General features: G+C 45.6%; 1 protein-coding gene across 2 annotated transcripts in view; it reads left to right on the forward strand.

Moving 5' to 3' along the window:
- Positions 1 to 15204, forward strand: part of TGFB1I1 (transforming growth factor beta 1 induced transcript 1) — a 367808-nt gene that overhangs the window by 156028 nt on the left and 196576 nt on the right. For both annotated transcript variants that reach the window (XM_073649072.1, XM_073649073.1), the window contains exon 7: positions 4023 to 4101. In XM_073649072.1, coding sequence (XP_073505173.1) covers positions 4023 to 4101 — 79 coding nt within the window. The remainder of the gene's footprint in view (positions 1 to 4022; positions 4102 to 15204) is intronic.

The raw sequence follows: 15204 nt of genomic DNA on the forward strand, positions 1-15204 counted from the left end.
TATAATTATATGCTTAATTGTAAAACACTGGGCAAAACTGTAACTGAAAAAGACCTGGGTGTATTGGTGGACGACAAGCTCATGTTTAGTGGCCAGTGTCAGGTGGCTGCTGCAAAGGCAAATAAAATAATGTGATGCATTAAAAGAGGCATAAATGCTCATGAGGAGAAGATAATTTTACCTCTATACAAGTCACTAGTGCGACCACACTTAGAATACTGTGTACAGTTCTGGTCTCCGGTGTATAAGAAAGACATAGCTGAACTAGAGCGGGTGCAGAGAAGAGCGACCAAGGTTATTAGAGGACTGGGGGGTCTGCAATACAAAGACAGGTTATTAGAGGATAGGGGGGTCTGCAATACCAAGACAGGTTATTAGAGGACTGGGGGGTCTGCAATACCAAGACAGGTTATTAGAGGACTGGGGGGTCTGCAATACCAAGACAGGTTATTAGAGGACTGGGGGGTCTGCAATACCAAGACAGGTTATTAGAGGACTGGGGGGTCTGTAATACCAAGACAGGTTATTAGAGGACTGGGGGGTCTGCAATACCAAGACAGGTTATTAGAGGACTGGGGGGTCTGCAATACCAAGACAGGTTATTAGAGGACTGGGGGGTCTGCAATACCAAGACAGGTTATTAGAGGACTGGGGGGTCTGCAATACCAAGACAGGTTATTACACTTGGGGTTATTTAGTTTAGGGGGGATCTTATTACTATGTACAAGTATATGAGGGGACAGTACAAAGACCTTTCTACTGATCTTTTTACTCTGAGGCCTGAGACGGGGACAAGGGGGCATCTTCTACGTCTGGAGGAAAGAAGGTTTAATCATAATCACAGACGCGGATTCTTTACTGTAAGAGCAGTGAGACTATGGAGCTCTCTGCCGCATGATGTGTAATGAGGGATTCACTACTAACATTTAAGAAGGGCCTGGACGCCTTTCCTGAAAAGTATAATATTACAGGTTATATATACTAGATTCCTTGATAGGGCGTTGATCCACGGAACTAGTCTGATTGTCGTATGGAGTCGGGAAGCAATTTTTTCCCCAATGTGGAGCTTAGTGTTTGCCACATGTTTTTTTTTGCCTTCCTCTGGATCAACATGTTAGGCTATGGGGTGAACTAGATGGACTTAGTCTTCCTTCAACCTTAAAAACTATGTTACTATGTTACTATGTAGTATAGTAAGTCCTCATTTACTGCAAAGTAGGAAAACCTGTTGTCAGCCCCTGACTCTTGAGTAACCCCATTTAGAACAGTAGCATTATCAAATGTCCCTTTTAATGAAAACCCCAACTCAGGTATGTCGGTCTTATGGTTTGCCGTCTCACCCTCGTCGCTGGCAAGGACACACAGGGGGAACTCATCTCCGACTGTGATGGGGATTTTTTATTGTCAAACCTGCTCTTATCTGAGCAACTTGGCATGGCCACCTTTCTCCATAAGTCCCAAAATAAGCGAAAGCCCGGCCCTACTATAACTGGGTGTAGCAGGTCCTTAATTTCTCCAACCTCATGGAAACTAGTGCCACAGTTAGTTTTTATGGTCACTCTGGCGACAGGGTGATCCTTGTTGTCCCCGTGAATACAGTGTACGCCCACGTGCTTTCCGGAGATCAACTGGTGGGGAAGTGTGGCCCTTACCAGGGTCACCAAACTCCCGTAATCCAAGAGTCCAGACACCAGTACTCCATTTATTGTCAGGGGACATGCCTGTGGCTCCTCGACAGGCTCACAGTCCACACTGCAGGCCAGATAGGCATAATACGAACATCTGCGTGACAGCGTGGCAAATCAGGGATGTTCATGGGCGGAGCCGATTTTTTGGCGCGAACAAGCCGGAACCCCAAACACGAACCTGAATTTGAAATGCTGAGCAAATTCGCTCAACACTACTCCCTTCGCTGAAGTCCATCTGTTCGGTGGACATAGGACACCGGACAGCTATGTGCCCAGGACTGTGACACGTCCAACAAATTGCATCCTTACCAGTGTCCTTTGGCAACCACTCAGCGGCCCCTTGGAACCGTGGACACTCTCCAGTTGTGGCTCTGTTACCCTTCTTTTGGGAGTCAGGCTCCTTTTGGGTACCTCAATATGGGGATGCGACAACGCCCGGTTTCCTTAAGGACTTCTGGACCACCTAGTACCTTTCCACTAGGCAAATTACGTCATCCACATTTTGGGGTTCTCCCTGGGCAACCCAGATCTGCTCCGGCCTAGGAAGAGAGTGAATAAATCTGTTCATAATAACGTTCTCGACCATCTGGGCTGGGGTGGAGGACTCCGGCTGTAACCACTACAGATGTATCAAATCGAACATTTGGGAGCGAGGGGGTTTGTCACCGCAATATGCCCATTGGTGGACCCTTTGTGCTCTGACAGACATAGTCACTCCTGAGCGTGCCAATTTTTCAGTTGTCAGTTTGGCATACTACTGTGCGAGATCATAATAAGCCTTTTGGGGCTCGCCAGTTAGAGTGCCAGCACCTCTGCCCTCTGCCCCGGTAGCAGCTTCTCCCGCTACCCTTTCAAATACAGTTGAACATGCCTTGACATCATCACCTGGGGTCATCTTTTGCATGGCATGTCTTACCGCTTTCTGGACATATGAGTCATTACCTGGACTTGGGTGAGGGGCGGTTGCCCTGTCACGGATCGCCTCTATCAGGAGCGCCAACTGCTGCTGCTGGAATTGTTCCTGCTTCCGCTGCTGCTATTCCTGTTGCCGTTGCTGCTGCTGCTATTGCTGTTGCTACTGAAGATTAGCCTTCAGGAGCTGTTTTAACATCTCCTCCATGTTGTTTGCTTTTAATCCTGCTCCCGCCTTCACCAAGACAAGTTTGTTCACAGCCGTCACTCGTGCTTCCTGGGAAAGTTACCCGCACTTCTAGCACCAACTGTGGTAAATCGGCTTACTCGGCTGCTCAAAGAGGTAGTCACAGGAAAACTTTCCGTTAAGTCTTCAACTGGTTTATTTAAATTGTGCTGCAAAAACCAGTCCAAAATTAGGTAAACCTACACGGCCCTTCTGGCATAACGGGAAAAAAAACAAAATAGCATACAGTACAGTCTGTGTGGCTGCGGGGATCAGAAAAAAAAAAGCAAGGTTCAGCTCTGTATATTACGAGCACTGTTCTGGAGCTCTCCTCTCCAGACACATCGAACACTGAATGAGTCCAAAGGCTTCACATTTACTTTCTGGACCACACCCTGGGGTGGAGATATGTGAATAGCCTCCCACCCAACTCGTCAGATGTTCACAAAAACCCAGCCCTGTTATTTCCGATTAACCCCTCTCAGAACATAACATGCTGGAGTATACTTCTGGGTTCATATCACTGAGGCTAACATCCTGAGTGATACATATCTCCCCTCCAGTATTTTACCAATGACCTTATCACAGTGTGGAGACAATTTCAAACACATTGTCTCCACAATCCCTGTTTGGAACTGCAAATAAAGCTTGTTTTAACGCGCAGTGGAGAGTGCCCCATTTTCTCCTTACTTAATAGTCCTCCTTGGACTAGTGCCTGGTGGTGAGCACCATCGATAGGGTTAATAAGATGCTGAATCTAGTTAGTTTCATCATTGCTGTCTTAATGAACACAGTGTGAATGGAAGCAGTGCTGGATCTTGGTTTTTCTAGAACTAGTGATGTACTGTATGTAAAGCGCTGTGGAATTCATTGGCTCTACGTATATAAGTGAGTAAAATAAATAAATACATTTTTTTTAGCATCTTTCCACGCCCACCTAAAACATTTGCAGAACATTGTGTGTATCTTTGAGCGTGCAGGGGTCGACATAACATTGGTGCAACCTGTTCAGCCACACAGGGGTTTCAAGAGTTGAGGGGGTCTGCCTCCGAAGCAGGCTGAATTGTGCATTATGATGAGCTGCTGGACTGTAAAGGGCCCATATATTGTTCTTGCGATGGGGCCTCTTCTGTGTGTGTATTTATATGCAGTATATATACATATATATAAATATAATAACTTTGACATACCTCCAGGGCTTTGTCTGCATCATCCGCCACCCTGGAACTGGACAGACTGATGGCGTCACTTTCGGACTTTCACAAACAAAACACGGTCAGATTTCTACATTTATTGTGGGATTAAAATCATTTTATGTTTGAATGACGTAAACATGATACAATGGGGACCAAAAGTTTTGCATTTGTTTTAAAAGTGTGATTACCTCTGTCTGGTCATTGTGATGCCATTTTCCTGGTGATTTTAGTAAACCCGAAGAAAATGGTTGTCAGCTATAAGGAAGAAAATTGTGTTTGACATTGTTTTATCCCTTTATGTGTTAGTTTTCAACATTTGCTGGGCCAAATGTTTTGCACATTTCGTCATGGGTAGTCGAATTTTGCCTAAAATTATTATTTTTTTTATGTGTGTGTTTTTAGGTTAAAACATGGCAAAGCCAAAGCCAGATTTATCCCCAGATATCAGGAAGCTTATTATTCTGAGAGTGAAGTCAGGCAAAAGCCATAAAGAGGCAGCTATGGGATTCACCTGTTCTCAGAGTCAAGTGTCACGTATATTAAAGAAAGAAAATTAAGGTTATGGAACAGCTCACAAACCTAGAAATGGACGACCACGGAAAACTTCCTCCAGAGTTGATGTCACGCAAGGTGTCGGAAAGTCTAAATGCAACACAAGGGGGAGAGGAGAAGGAAGCCCAAACACTAGAAAAAGGGCGAGTGGAGACCCCTAGGCAGATCTAATATAACCCTGCCTACCCTACTGTCCCTATATTGGTTCAACACCTATTGCCAAGCAGGACCCTAAGCCCAGGATGTCCCTAGACCTTGGCCCTAGATAGGGAGAGGGGTGGGTGAGCCCTGGTCAGGCCCCACTACAAACTAAAGACAACAAGGTAGACAAACAAAGGGGATAAACTTAGCTTGAACAGACACCACAGGCATAACACCAACTGTCCTCCAGGGCACCAGAGAAGAAGCTAGCCGACTGCTAGTGCTCCAAGCCGGCACAAAGGTAAATTAGAAGTATCACTGGCGATTCCCTGAAGCAAAGTGAGTGTCTTTAACTCCCAGCCAAGGGTGTGTCAATCAGGGAGGTCCCGGCTGGGTCCTAAAGGAAGAAGGATTAAGAAGGCATTTGTGATGCCAAGCACAGTGACCTTCTACAGCCAGATCCAGATCAACTGTCTATTACACCTGTCATACCCATGACAGTTGATCACGTTATTATTGGTCTCTCCCTTTGGTGCGGGTTCCGGCGATAAACCCGATCTGATCAGCTGTCATGGGCCCCTAACAGCCAATAAAAATGCAATAAAATGCAATAATAGGTGATCAAAACAGTGTATCTACCCCAAAATGGTATCAATAAAAACGTCAGCTCGGCGCACAAAAAATAAGCTCTCACCCGGCCCTAGATCCCGAAAAATGGAGACGCTATGGGTTCCGGAATATGGGGCCATTTTTTTTTTAACATACTTTGGATTTTTTTTCACCACTTAAATAAAAATGAACCTAAAAATGTTTGGTGTCTACAAACTCATAATGACCTGGGGAATCATAATGGCAGCTCAGTTTTAGCATTTAGTAAACATGGTAAACAAAAAACTACAACTGTGTAATTGCACTTTTTTTGCAATTTCAACACACTTGGATTTTTTTCCCTGATTTCCAGTACAGGATATGTAAAACCGTTCAAATGTACAACTTGTCCCGCAAAAAATAAGCCCTCACATGGCCATATTGACGGAAAAATAAAAAAGTTATGGCTCTGGGAAGAAAGGGAGCAAAAAACAAAAATTCAGAAATGGAAAATGGCCTGGTAGTAAAAGAGTTAAGCACAAAATCTTTCTCCTAGTTGTTATTTCCAGCATTGGGAACATTGCAGACTGTTTTCTAATTCACAACATGAAGAGAAATGTAGATAATTTTTAACTACTTTACAGAAAACAACAAAATTTGAACATTGAGCTGTTCTACAATATAGCCGTGTCTGCATTTGTCTCACAATATGTCTCTTTATTTGGGGATTGAGCATTCCTGTGAATCACTAACCTAATATTTAGTTGTTACCCACACTTTTTTAGAACTGCTTCACATCTATGTTGCATAGAGTCAACCATCTTCTGGCCCCTGTCACTGTTATTCAGCCCAGGATGCTTTCACTACATCCCACAATTCTTTGACATTTGTTGGCTTTGCCTCAGAAACAACATTTTTTGATGTCACCTCACAAGTGTCCTATCGGATTAAAGTCCGGGGATTGGGCTGGCCACTCCATAACCTCAATTTTGTTGGAGTGGAACCAAGATTTTGCTCATTTACTAATGTTGGTGTGTTTAGGGTCGTTGTCTTGTTGAAACACCCATTTCAAGGGCATATCCTCTTTTACATAAGGCAACATGACCTCTTCAAGTATTTTAATATATGCAAACTGGTCCATAATCCCTGGTATGTGGTAAATAGGTCCGGCACCATAGTAAGAGAAACATGCCTAGATCATGATGCTTCACCACCATGCTTCACTGTCTGCAGGGTGTATTGTGGCTGAATGCAGAGTTTGGGATCGCCTGATGAACTGTCTGCTGCTCTTGGACCCATAAAAGAACAATTTTACTTTCAGTCCACAAAATGTTTCTCTATTTCTCTTTAGACCAGTTGATGTGATCTTTGGCAAATTGTATCCGCTTCAGTACATGTCTTTCTATTAACAGTGGGACTTTGCAGGGACTTCTTTGTAAGAGATTAGCTTCACACAGGTGACTTCTAACTGTCACAGTCCTCACAGGTAACTGGAGACTGTCTGAGCATCCTGGAGCTGATCATCGGCTGAGCCTTTGCCATTCTGGCTATTCTTCCACCCATTCGAATGGTAGTGTTCCGTTTTTTTCCACGTCTCTCTGGTTTTGCTTTCCATTATAAAGCATTGGAGATCATTTTAGCTGAACAGCCGATCATTGTCTGCACTTCTTCATAAGTTTTACCCTCTCCAATCAACTTTTTAATCCAAGTCCGCTGTTCTTCTGAACAATTTCTCAAATGACCCATATTTCTCAAGCTTTCAAGGAGAAATGCATGTACAACATGTGCTGGCTTCACCCTTAAATAAGGGCCACCTGATTCTTCATAGAATGATTAACCTCACTAATTGACCTCCACACTGCTATTATATTGAACACCCCCCGTACAATTAATTATTCACATACAGACTCAAAAACCTGCAGATGATGAATGCGGAGTCTGGGGGTTTCTTACAATGTATGGCACCAACTGGTAAATTGTTAGACATGTGGTGATAGAATTTATACGAAGAACAGGGATTAATCTGGTCAGTCATATTGGAGTGCTATTATTTTGAACACTACTGTATATTCAAAAGCATTGTGGTTAAAATGAAGGTCTTGTATGATGACAACTTCATGCACTTTCAATTCATCACCAGTGAAATTACATCAAAACAACCAGACAGAAGTAATCACACTTTTAAGAAAAATGCTAAACTTTTAGTCACCACTGTACATAATTTTGAATGCATGTTTCAGAGTGCTGACACCGAGTCCAGGATTGTATGGGGACTCCTGATGGAGATCCATCGCTCCCTTACAATGAACCCTTCACCATTCTGGACTCTACCTGTGGATTCATCAGCACTTCTGACCTCAGAGATGGAAGCTGCTTGTTTGCTATGAACAACATCCTCCCATTTCTCGTGCACCATTGTGGTAAATCTGTTCCATGATATGGGGAGATTCAATCACAATCCCCGGCACCAGTCTGAGGGAAGATTTCTTTTTTCAAGAGTAGAATGTGATATAAAAGTTGTGTTTGGTTTGGATGCTACAGGAATAGCACACTTTATCTTTTCGATGGTTTCATGGATCTGCCTCATTATTTTTCATATGGAATTACAGTGCATTGTGAAAGTATTTGGCCCCCTTTAACTTTTTCTACCTTTTGCCACATTTCTGGCTTCAAACATAAAGATATAAAATTCTAATTGTTTTGGGAAGAATCAACAACAAGTGGGACACAATCGTGAAGTGGAACAAAATTTATTGGATATTTTAAACTTTTTTAACAAATTAAAAACTGAAAAGTGGGGCGTGCAATATTATTCGGCCCCTTTACTTTCAGTGCAGAAGTTCAGTGAGGATCTTTGAAGGATCCAATGTTCTCCTAAATGACTGGGAATGATAAATAGAATCCACCTGTGTGTAATCAAGTCTCGGTATAAATGCACCTGCTCTGTGATAGTCTCAAGGTTCTGCTTCAAGTGCAGAGAGCATCATGAAGACCAAGGAACACACCAGGCAGCTCCGAGATACTGTTGTGGAGAAGTTTAAAGCCGGATTTGGATACAAAAAGATTTCCCAAGTTTTAAACATCTCAAGGAGCACTGTGCAAGCGATCATATGGAAATGGAAGGAGTATCAGACCACTGCAAATCTACCAAGACCCGGCTGTCCATCTAAACCTTCATCTCGAACAAGGAGAAGACTGATCAGCGATGAAGCCAAAAGGCCCATGATCACTCTGGATGAGCTGCAGAGATCTACAGCTGAAGTGGGAGAGTCTGTCCATAGGACAACAATCAGTCGTACACTGCACAAATCTGGCCTTTATGGAAGAGTGGCAAGAAGAAAGCCATTTCTCAAAGATATCTATAAAAAGTCTCGTTTGAAGTTTGCCACAAGCCACCTGGGAGACACACCAAACATGTGGAATAAGGTGCTCTGGTCAGATGAAACCAAAATGGAACTTTTTGGCCACAATGCAAAACGATATGTTTGACGTAAAAGCAACACAGCTCATCACTCTCAAAACACCATCCCCACTGTCAAACATGGTGGTGGCAGCATCATGGTTTGGGCCTGCTTTTCTTCAGCAGGGACAGGGAAGATGGATAAAATTGATGGGAAGATGGATGGAGCCAAATACAGGACCATTCTGGAAGAAAACCTGTTGGAGTCTGCAAAAGACCTGAGACTGGGACGGAAATTTATCTTCCAACAAGACAATGATCCCAAACATAAAGCTAAAGTCTACAATGAAATAGTTAAAAAATAAACGTATCCAGATATAATTATAATCTTTATGTTTGAAGCCAGATATGTGGCAAAAGGTAGAAAAGTTCAAGGGGGCCAAATACTTTCACAAGGCACTGTACAACCTCTGGCAAAAATGATGGAATAACCGGGCTCGGAGGATGTTCATTCAGTTGTTTAATGTTGTTGAAAAAAAGCAGATCACAGACATGGCACAAAATTAAAGTCATTTCAAATGGCAACTTTATGGCTTTAAGAAACACTAAAAGAAATCAAGATAAAAAATGTGGTACTCAGTAAAGGTAATTTTTTTCAGACCAAGCAGAGGGAAAAAATTATGGAATCACTCAATTCTGAGGAAACAATTGGACTGACATGAATCATGGCTCCAACACGAGAGATGTCAATTGAAACAAAGGAGAGGATTATCAAACTCTTAAAAGAAGGTAAATCATCACGCAATGTTGCAAAAGATGTTGGTTGTTCACAGTCAGCTGTGTCTAAAATCTGGACCAAATACAAACAACATGGGAAGGTTGTTAAAGGCAAACATACTGGTAGACCAAGGAAGACATCAAAGCGTCAAGACCGAAAACTTAAAGCAATATGTCTCCAAAACAGGAAATGCACAATAAAACAAATGTGGAACGAATGGGAGTAAACTGGAGTCAATGTCTGTGACCGAACTGTAAGAAACCGCCTAAAGGAAATGGGATTTACATACAGAAAAGCTAAACGTAAGCCATCATTAACACCTAAACAAAAAACAAGGTTACAATGGGCTAAGGAAAAGCAATCGTGGACTGTGGATGACTGGATGAAAGTCATATTCAGTGATGAATCGCGAATCTGCATTGGGCAAGGTGGTGATGCTGGAACTTTTGTTTGGTGCCGTTCCAATGAGATTTATAAAGATGACGGCATGAAGAGAACATGCAAATTTCCACAGTCATTGATGATATGGGGCTGCATGTCAGGTAAAGGCACTGGGGAGATGGCTGTCATTACATCTGCAATAAATGCCCAAGTTTACATTGATATTTTGGACAGTTTTCTTATCCCATCAATTGAAACGATGTTTGGGGATGATGACATCATTTTTCAAGATGATAATGCATCCTGCCATAGAGCAAAAACTGTGAAAACATTCCTTGAAAGAAGACACATAAGGTCAATGTCATGGCCTGCAAATAGTCCGGATCTCAATTCAATTGAAAATCTTTGGTGGAAGTTGAAGAAAATGGTCCATGACAAGGCTCCAACCTGCAAAGCTGATCTGGCAACAGCAATCAGAGAAAGTTGGAGCCAGATTGATGAACAGTACTGTTTGTTACTCATTAAGTCCATGCCTCAGAGACTGCAAGCTGTTATTAAAGCCAGAGGTGGTGCAACAAAATACTAGCGATGTATTGGAGTGTTCTTTTGTGTGTTTGTTTTTCATTATTCCTTAATTTTTTCTTCAAAATTGAGTGATTCCATAATTTTTCCCTCTGCTTGGTCTGAAAAAAAATTACCCTTACTGAGTACCACATTTTTAATCTTGATTTCTTTTAGTGTTTCTTAAAGCCCTAAAGTTGCCATTGGAAATGACTTTAGTTTTGTCCCATGTCTGTGATCTGCTTTTTTTCAACATTAAACAACTGAATGAACATTCTCCCAGCCCGGTGATTCCATAATTTTTGCCAGGGGTTGTATATTAGTAGTTGGAATAAAAAAAAAGAGTAGATACAGAGGGGAAAGGGAAAAGAGTGCTTGTCCTCTTCCCTACATACAGTCTCATTTTCATAATTTAACACCAGTCATATTCTTCTGGGTGTAATTGTTGCTCCTCATCAGGAGGTCTTGCGGTGTATGATTTGTACATGAAGCTCTGATAGACTTTCTGGACTTTGTGGATTTAAGACTGGTGGGACATTTGGAAAAAGCTGGGTGCCACAATTTGGGGGTAGGGTTTGAGGTAAGGTAATGTTCTCTTACTGTCAGTAATAGGACTTGTGGTTTGCAGCCATTCCTGTTATGATGTGTGTATCCTCTGTTAGGCTCCCGTCACACGTCCTGATATTACCGGTACTGGAAAAAAACAGTATTGGTGCTATCCGTGTCAGTGTGTCTGTGTGCAACATACGTGTGTCATGTGTGTGGCATCCATGTGCCATCCGTGTGCCGCAACAATATAACACGTACCGGCGCTTGGGAAAAGCTGTACAGTTCGTGCTGTTCCCAGGTGCTGGGTGCTGAAGGCAGCTCTCATTATTGTCGCCAGTACTCCCTGAAATCAGTGCGACCAGGCGACAATGATGGGAGTTGTATTCAGCACCCGCTGTGTACAGCGTGCAGGGTGTATTAAAATAAATAATTAAGAAAAAAACGGCGTGGGCTCCCTCGTAATTTTCATAACCAGCAGAGGGAAAGCCGACCAGGGGGGGCTGATGTTAATAATCTGGGAAAGGGGCCATTAGCCCTAAAGGTTCCCAGGTCGCTTCATGCCACCACTCAGCCATGAAACCCAAATGAATCAGAGTTGGGGTGTTCGTGGGACAAATGGATTTTTGGTGGGCGGATGAGGAATATGGTGTTTTATTATTTTTTATTTTACAGTAATAAATGGGAAAAAGAGGGTGTGAATGTTTATTTCAATTAAAGGACTTTACTCTGTGTCTTCATTACATTTGGCTATGAGGTTAATAATGGGGGTGTCTTATAGATGCCTCTCCATTACTTATCCCTGGGTTTGGTGTCAGTGGCCATATAAGAGCTGACATCAACCTCAACCCTATTACCCCACTTGCCACCGCACCAGGACAGGTGGGAAAAGCCGTGGCTATTTTATTGATGCACCATTTCTGGGGCAGCTGAGGGCTAATATTTTTAGCCTGGAAGGGGGTCCAATTTACCTGGCCCCTTCACTGGCTATTAATATCAGCCATCAGCTGTCTGTTTAGCCTTTGCTGGTTAGAATTTATAGAGGGACCCTACATCATTTTTTTTGTCCCCCTGTAAACTAACCAGTAAAGGTCAAGCAAACAGCTGTGAGCTGATATTAATAGCCCGGGAACCTTTAGGGACATTGTCCTTGTGTTATCACTGTGCATGTAATGCACACGCCCGGGCTGAGCGGCGTGTGCGTGTGATTCCACTGGACCGTGCCGGAGAGTGAATGCCTGGAGGGGCGTAACTAGGTATTCACCCGATCCGACCAGGGTCGCACGACGGCATACTACGCCAGTGCACCAAGGAGGAACCGAGCAGAGGGACCAGGTGCTACTCCAGGACAGACCCCGGACACGGCTGTTGACCGACACAGGGGAATACAGGAACAGACTGGTTAGGCTGGCACACAGACTGGTGGGAATAGGCAGGCACGACTGGTATGCAGGCAGGTGGGTATGCAGGCAGGGGAGTACAGGCAAGCACGGCTAGAGTGCAGACAGGAAGGCACTAGCAGGTAGGAACACAGGCGGGATAGGACCCAGTACACACTGGGACTCAGGAACAGAACCACAGATGTGGCGGACAAACACAGCAGAGTGAGGCCGCCCAGAGAGGTGAGCGAGAGCAGGGCAGAGTGAGGCCGCCCAGAGAGGTGAGCGAGAGCAGGGCAGGACGAGACCGCCCGGAGCGGTGAGCAAGGGCAGAGCAGGACGAGACCGCCCGGAGCGGTGAGCAAGAGCAGAGCAGGACGAGACCGCCCGGAGCGGTGAGCAAGAGCAGAGCAGGACGAGACCGCCCGGAGCGGTGAGCAAGAGCAGAGCAGGACGAGACCGCCTGGAGCGGTGAGCAAGAGCAGAGCAGGACGAGACAGGGCTCTGTTCACACGGAACAGACAGGAAGGGAAAGGCAGAGCCAGATACCGACAGGGTACTTGCAGTGAAGTAGCGAGTGGACCACAAACTCACAAACGGGAGTACAGAGACAACAAGCAGGAGTTAGGTACGAGTTCAGACTCTGCAGAAAAAGGAAAGGAACGGACATAGAGGCAAAACAGGTAAAGGATAGGAGAGAGTTCAGACTGGAACTGAGCGTACGGAAGAGACCGACACTGCAGCGGGATACAGGAGCGGGTCTGGGAATACGGCCCCCAGAGAGGCGGGACGAACAGGCAAGGAGTGTGTTCAGACAGGACAGACAAGATACAGGAGCGGGTCTAGGTAATCGGCCCCTAGAAGGCGGGAGGAGCAGGCTAGGAGCGTGTTCAGACAGGACAGACAAGATACAGGAGCGGGTCTAGGTAATCGGCCCCTAGAAGGCGGGAGGAACAGGCTAGGAGCGTGTTCAGACAGGACAGACGAGATACAGGAGAGGGTCTAGGTAATTGGCCCCTAGAAGGCGGGAGGAACAGGCTAGGAGTGTGTTCAGACAGGACAGTCAAGATACAGGAGCGGGTCTAGGTAATCGGCCCCTAGAAGGCGGGAGGAACAGGCTAGGAGCGTGTTCAGACAGGACAGACGAGATACAGGAGAGGGTCTAGGTAATCGGCCCCTAGAAGGCGGGAGGAACAGGCTAGGAGCGTGTTCAGACAGGACAGACAAGATACAGGAGCGGGTCTAGGTTATCGGCCCCTAGAAGGCGGGAGGAACAGGCTAGGAGCGTGTTCAGACAGGCCTGGAAATACAGCCTCCAGGATAGGCAGACAAGAGAAACACAGAACGGGACCTGGCACCTTCAGAGTGCAAGCACACACTGAATGAAACACAATGCTCAGGCAGGGATTGATTGGAGCAGCTGGGTTATATACCAGGTGACAGACAGCTATAGGCTGAGGACGCACAAGGGGTGTGACCCACAGTAGGTACAAAAAGCAGGAAGTGATCGGGCGCCGCCCTTAAGCAGCAGAAACAGACACAAACAGACAGCATGGAGGGAAGCCAGAGAGACATTCTGGACTGGAGATCAAGTGCGCGCTCTTGCACAGTGGGAGATGGACCACCATGCAAGGGCGCCGCCAGGTATGTTACAGTACCCCCCCCCCTTACGCCCCCTCTTCTTCAGGCCTGCCAGAATCTTCCGCAGGGAATTCGAGGGCCAATCCTTCACTTCAAGGAGATCACTCCCACTGTCCACAGGAAAAACTGGTCTCATCTGGTTAGCTAGGATGCTACCTCCTATCCAGCCATCCTCAGCAACAGACGAAACGGGTGGAGTACCAGGAACAGCACACAAGGAAGTCTCTCTCCACATATTTTCAGGTGGCACCCCAGAGGGTACAGGAGACAACTGGAAGTCCTCCACCGGGTTGGAGGGGAGCAGAGACTTGGGGGTAAACTCTGCTTCGAGGTACATCTTGTCAAGCTCACAGGAAGAAATAGACGGGTTATCAGGTACAGGATGAGGAAAAATCACTGTCTTTTTGTTATCTGGTGGTACCCCAGAGGATTCAGGAAACAACTGGAGGTCCTCCGCTGGGTCAGAAGAGTGCAGAGGCTCGGAGAAAACATCTGCTTCAGAGTACACTAGGTCGGACTCACTGGACGAAGCAGGCGAGGTATCGGGTACCGAGTATAGGAAAGTCTCTGTCCATTCACCACCAGGTGGCACCCCGAAGGGTTTTGGAGACAACTGGAGGTCCTCCGCCCGGTCGGAGGGGTGTAGAGACTCGGGAGTAACCTCTGCTTCGGAGTACACTAGGTTGGACTTACTGGACGAAGCGAGCGAGGTATCAGGTACAGAGTATAGGAGAGTCTCTGTCCTTTCGCTACCAGGTAGCTCCCCGAAGGGTTCTGGAGACAACTGGAGGTCCTCCGCCTGGTCAGAGGGGTGTAGAGACTCATGGGTAACCTCTGCTTCAGAGTACACTAGGTTGGACTCACTGGACGAAGCGAGCGAGGTATCAGGTACAGAGTATAGGAGAGTCTCTGTCCTTTCGCTACCAGGTAGCACCCCGAAGGGTTCAGGAGACAACTGGAGGTCCTCCGCCTGGTCGGAGGGGTGTAGAGACTCGGGGGTAACTACCACTTTGGGGTACCCATTGTCAGGCTCACAGGACGGAGCGGACAAAGTATCGAGTACCAGGTGTAGAGAAGTCTCTCTCCATTTGTCATCGAGTGGTATCCCGGAGGATTCAGGAGGCAACTGGGGGTCCTCCGCCAGGTAGTAGAGGTGCACAGACTCTGAGGTAATCACAGCTTCGGAGCATCCTTGAACATGCACACCGGTTAAAG

Source organism: Phyllobates terribilis, unplaced genomic scaffold (assembly GCF_046119375.1).
Source record: "Phyllobates terribilis strain yellow unplaced genomic scaffold, ASM4611937v1 Scaffold_9__5_contigs__length_417890890, whole genome shotgun sequence".
In the NCBI taxonomy this organism is placed as follows: Eukaryota; Metazoa; Chordata; class Amphibia; order Anura; family Dendrobatidae; genus Phyllobates; species Phyllobates terribilis.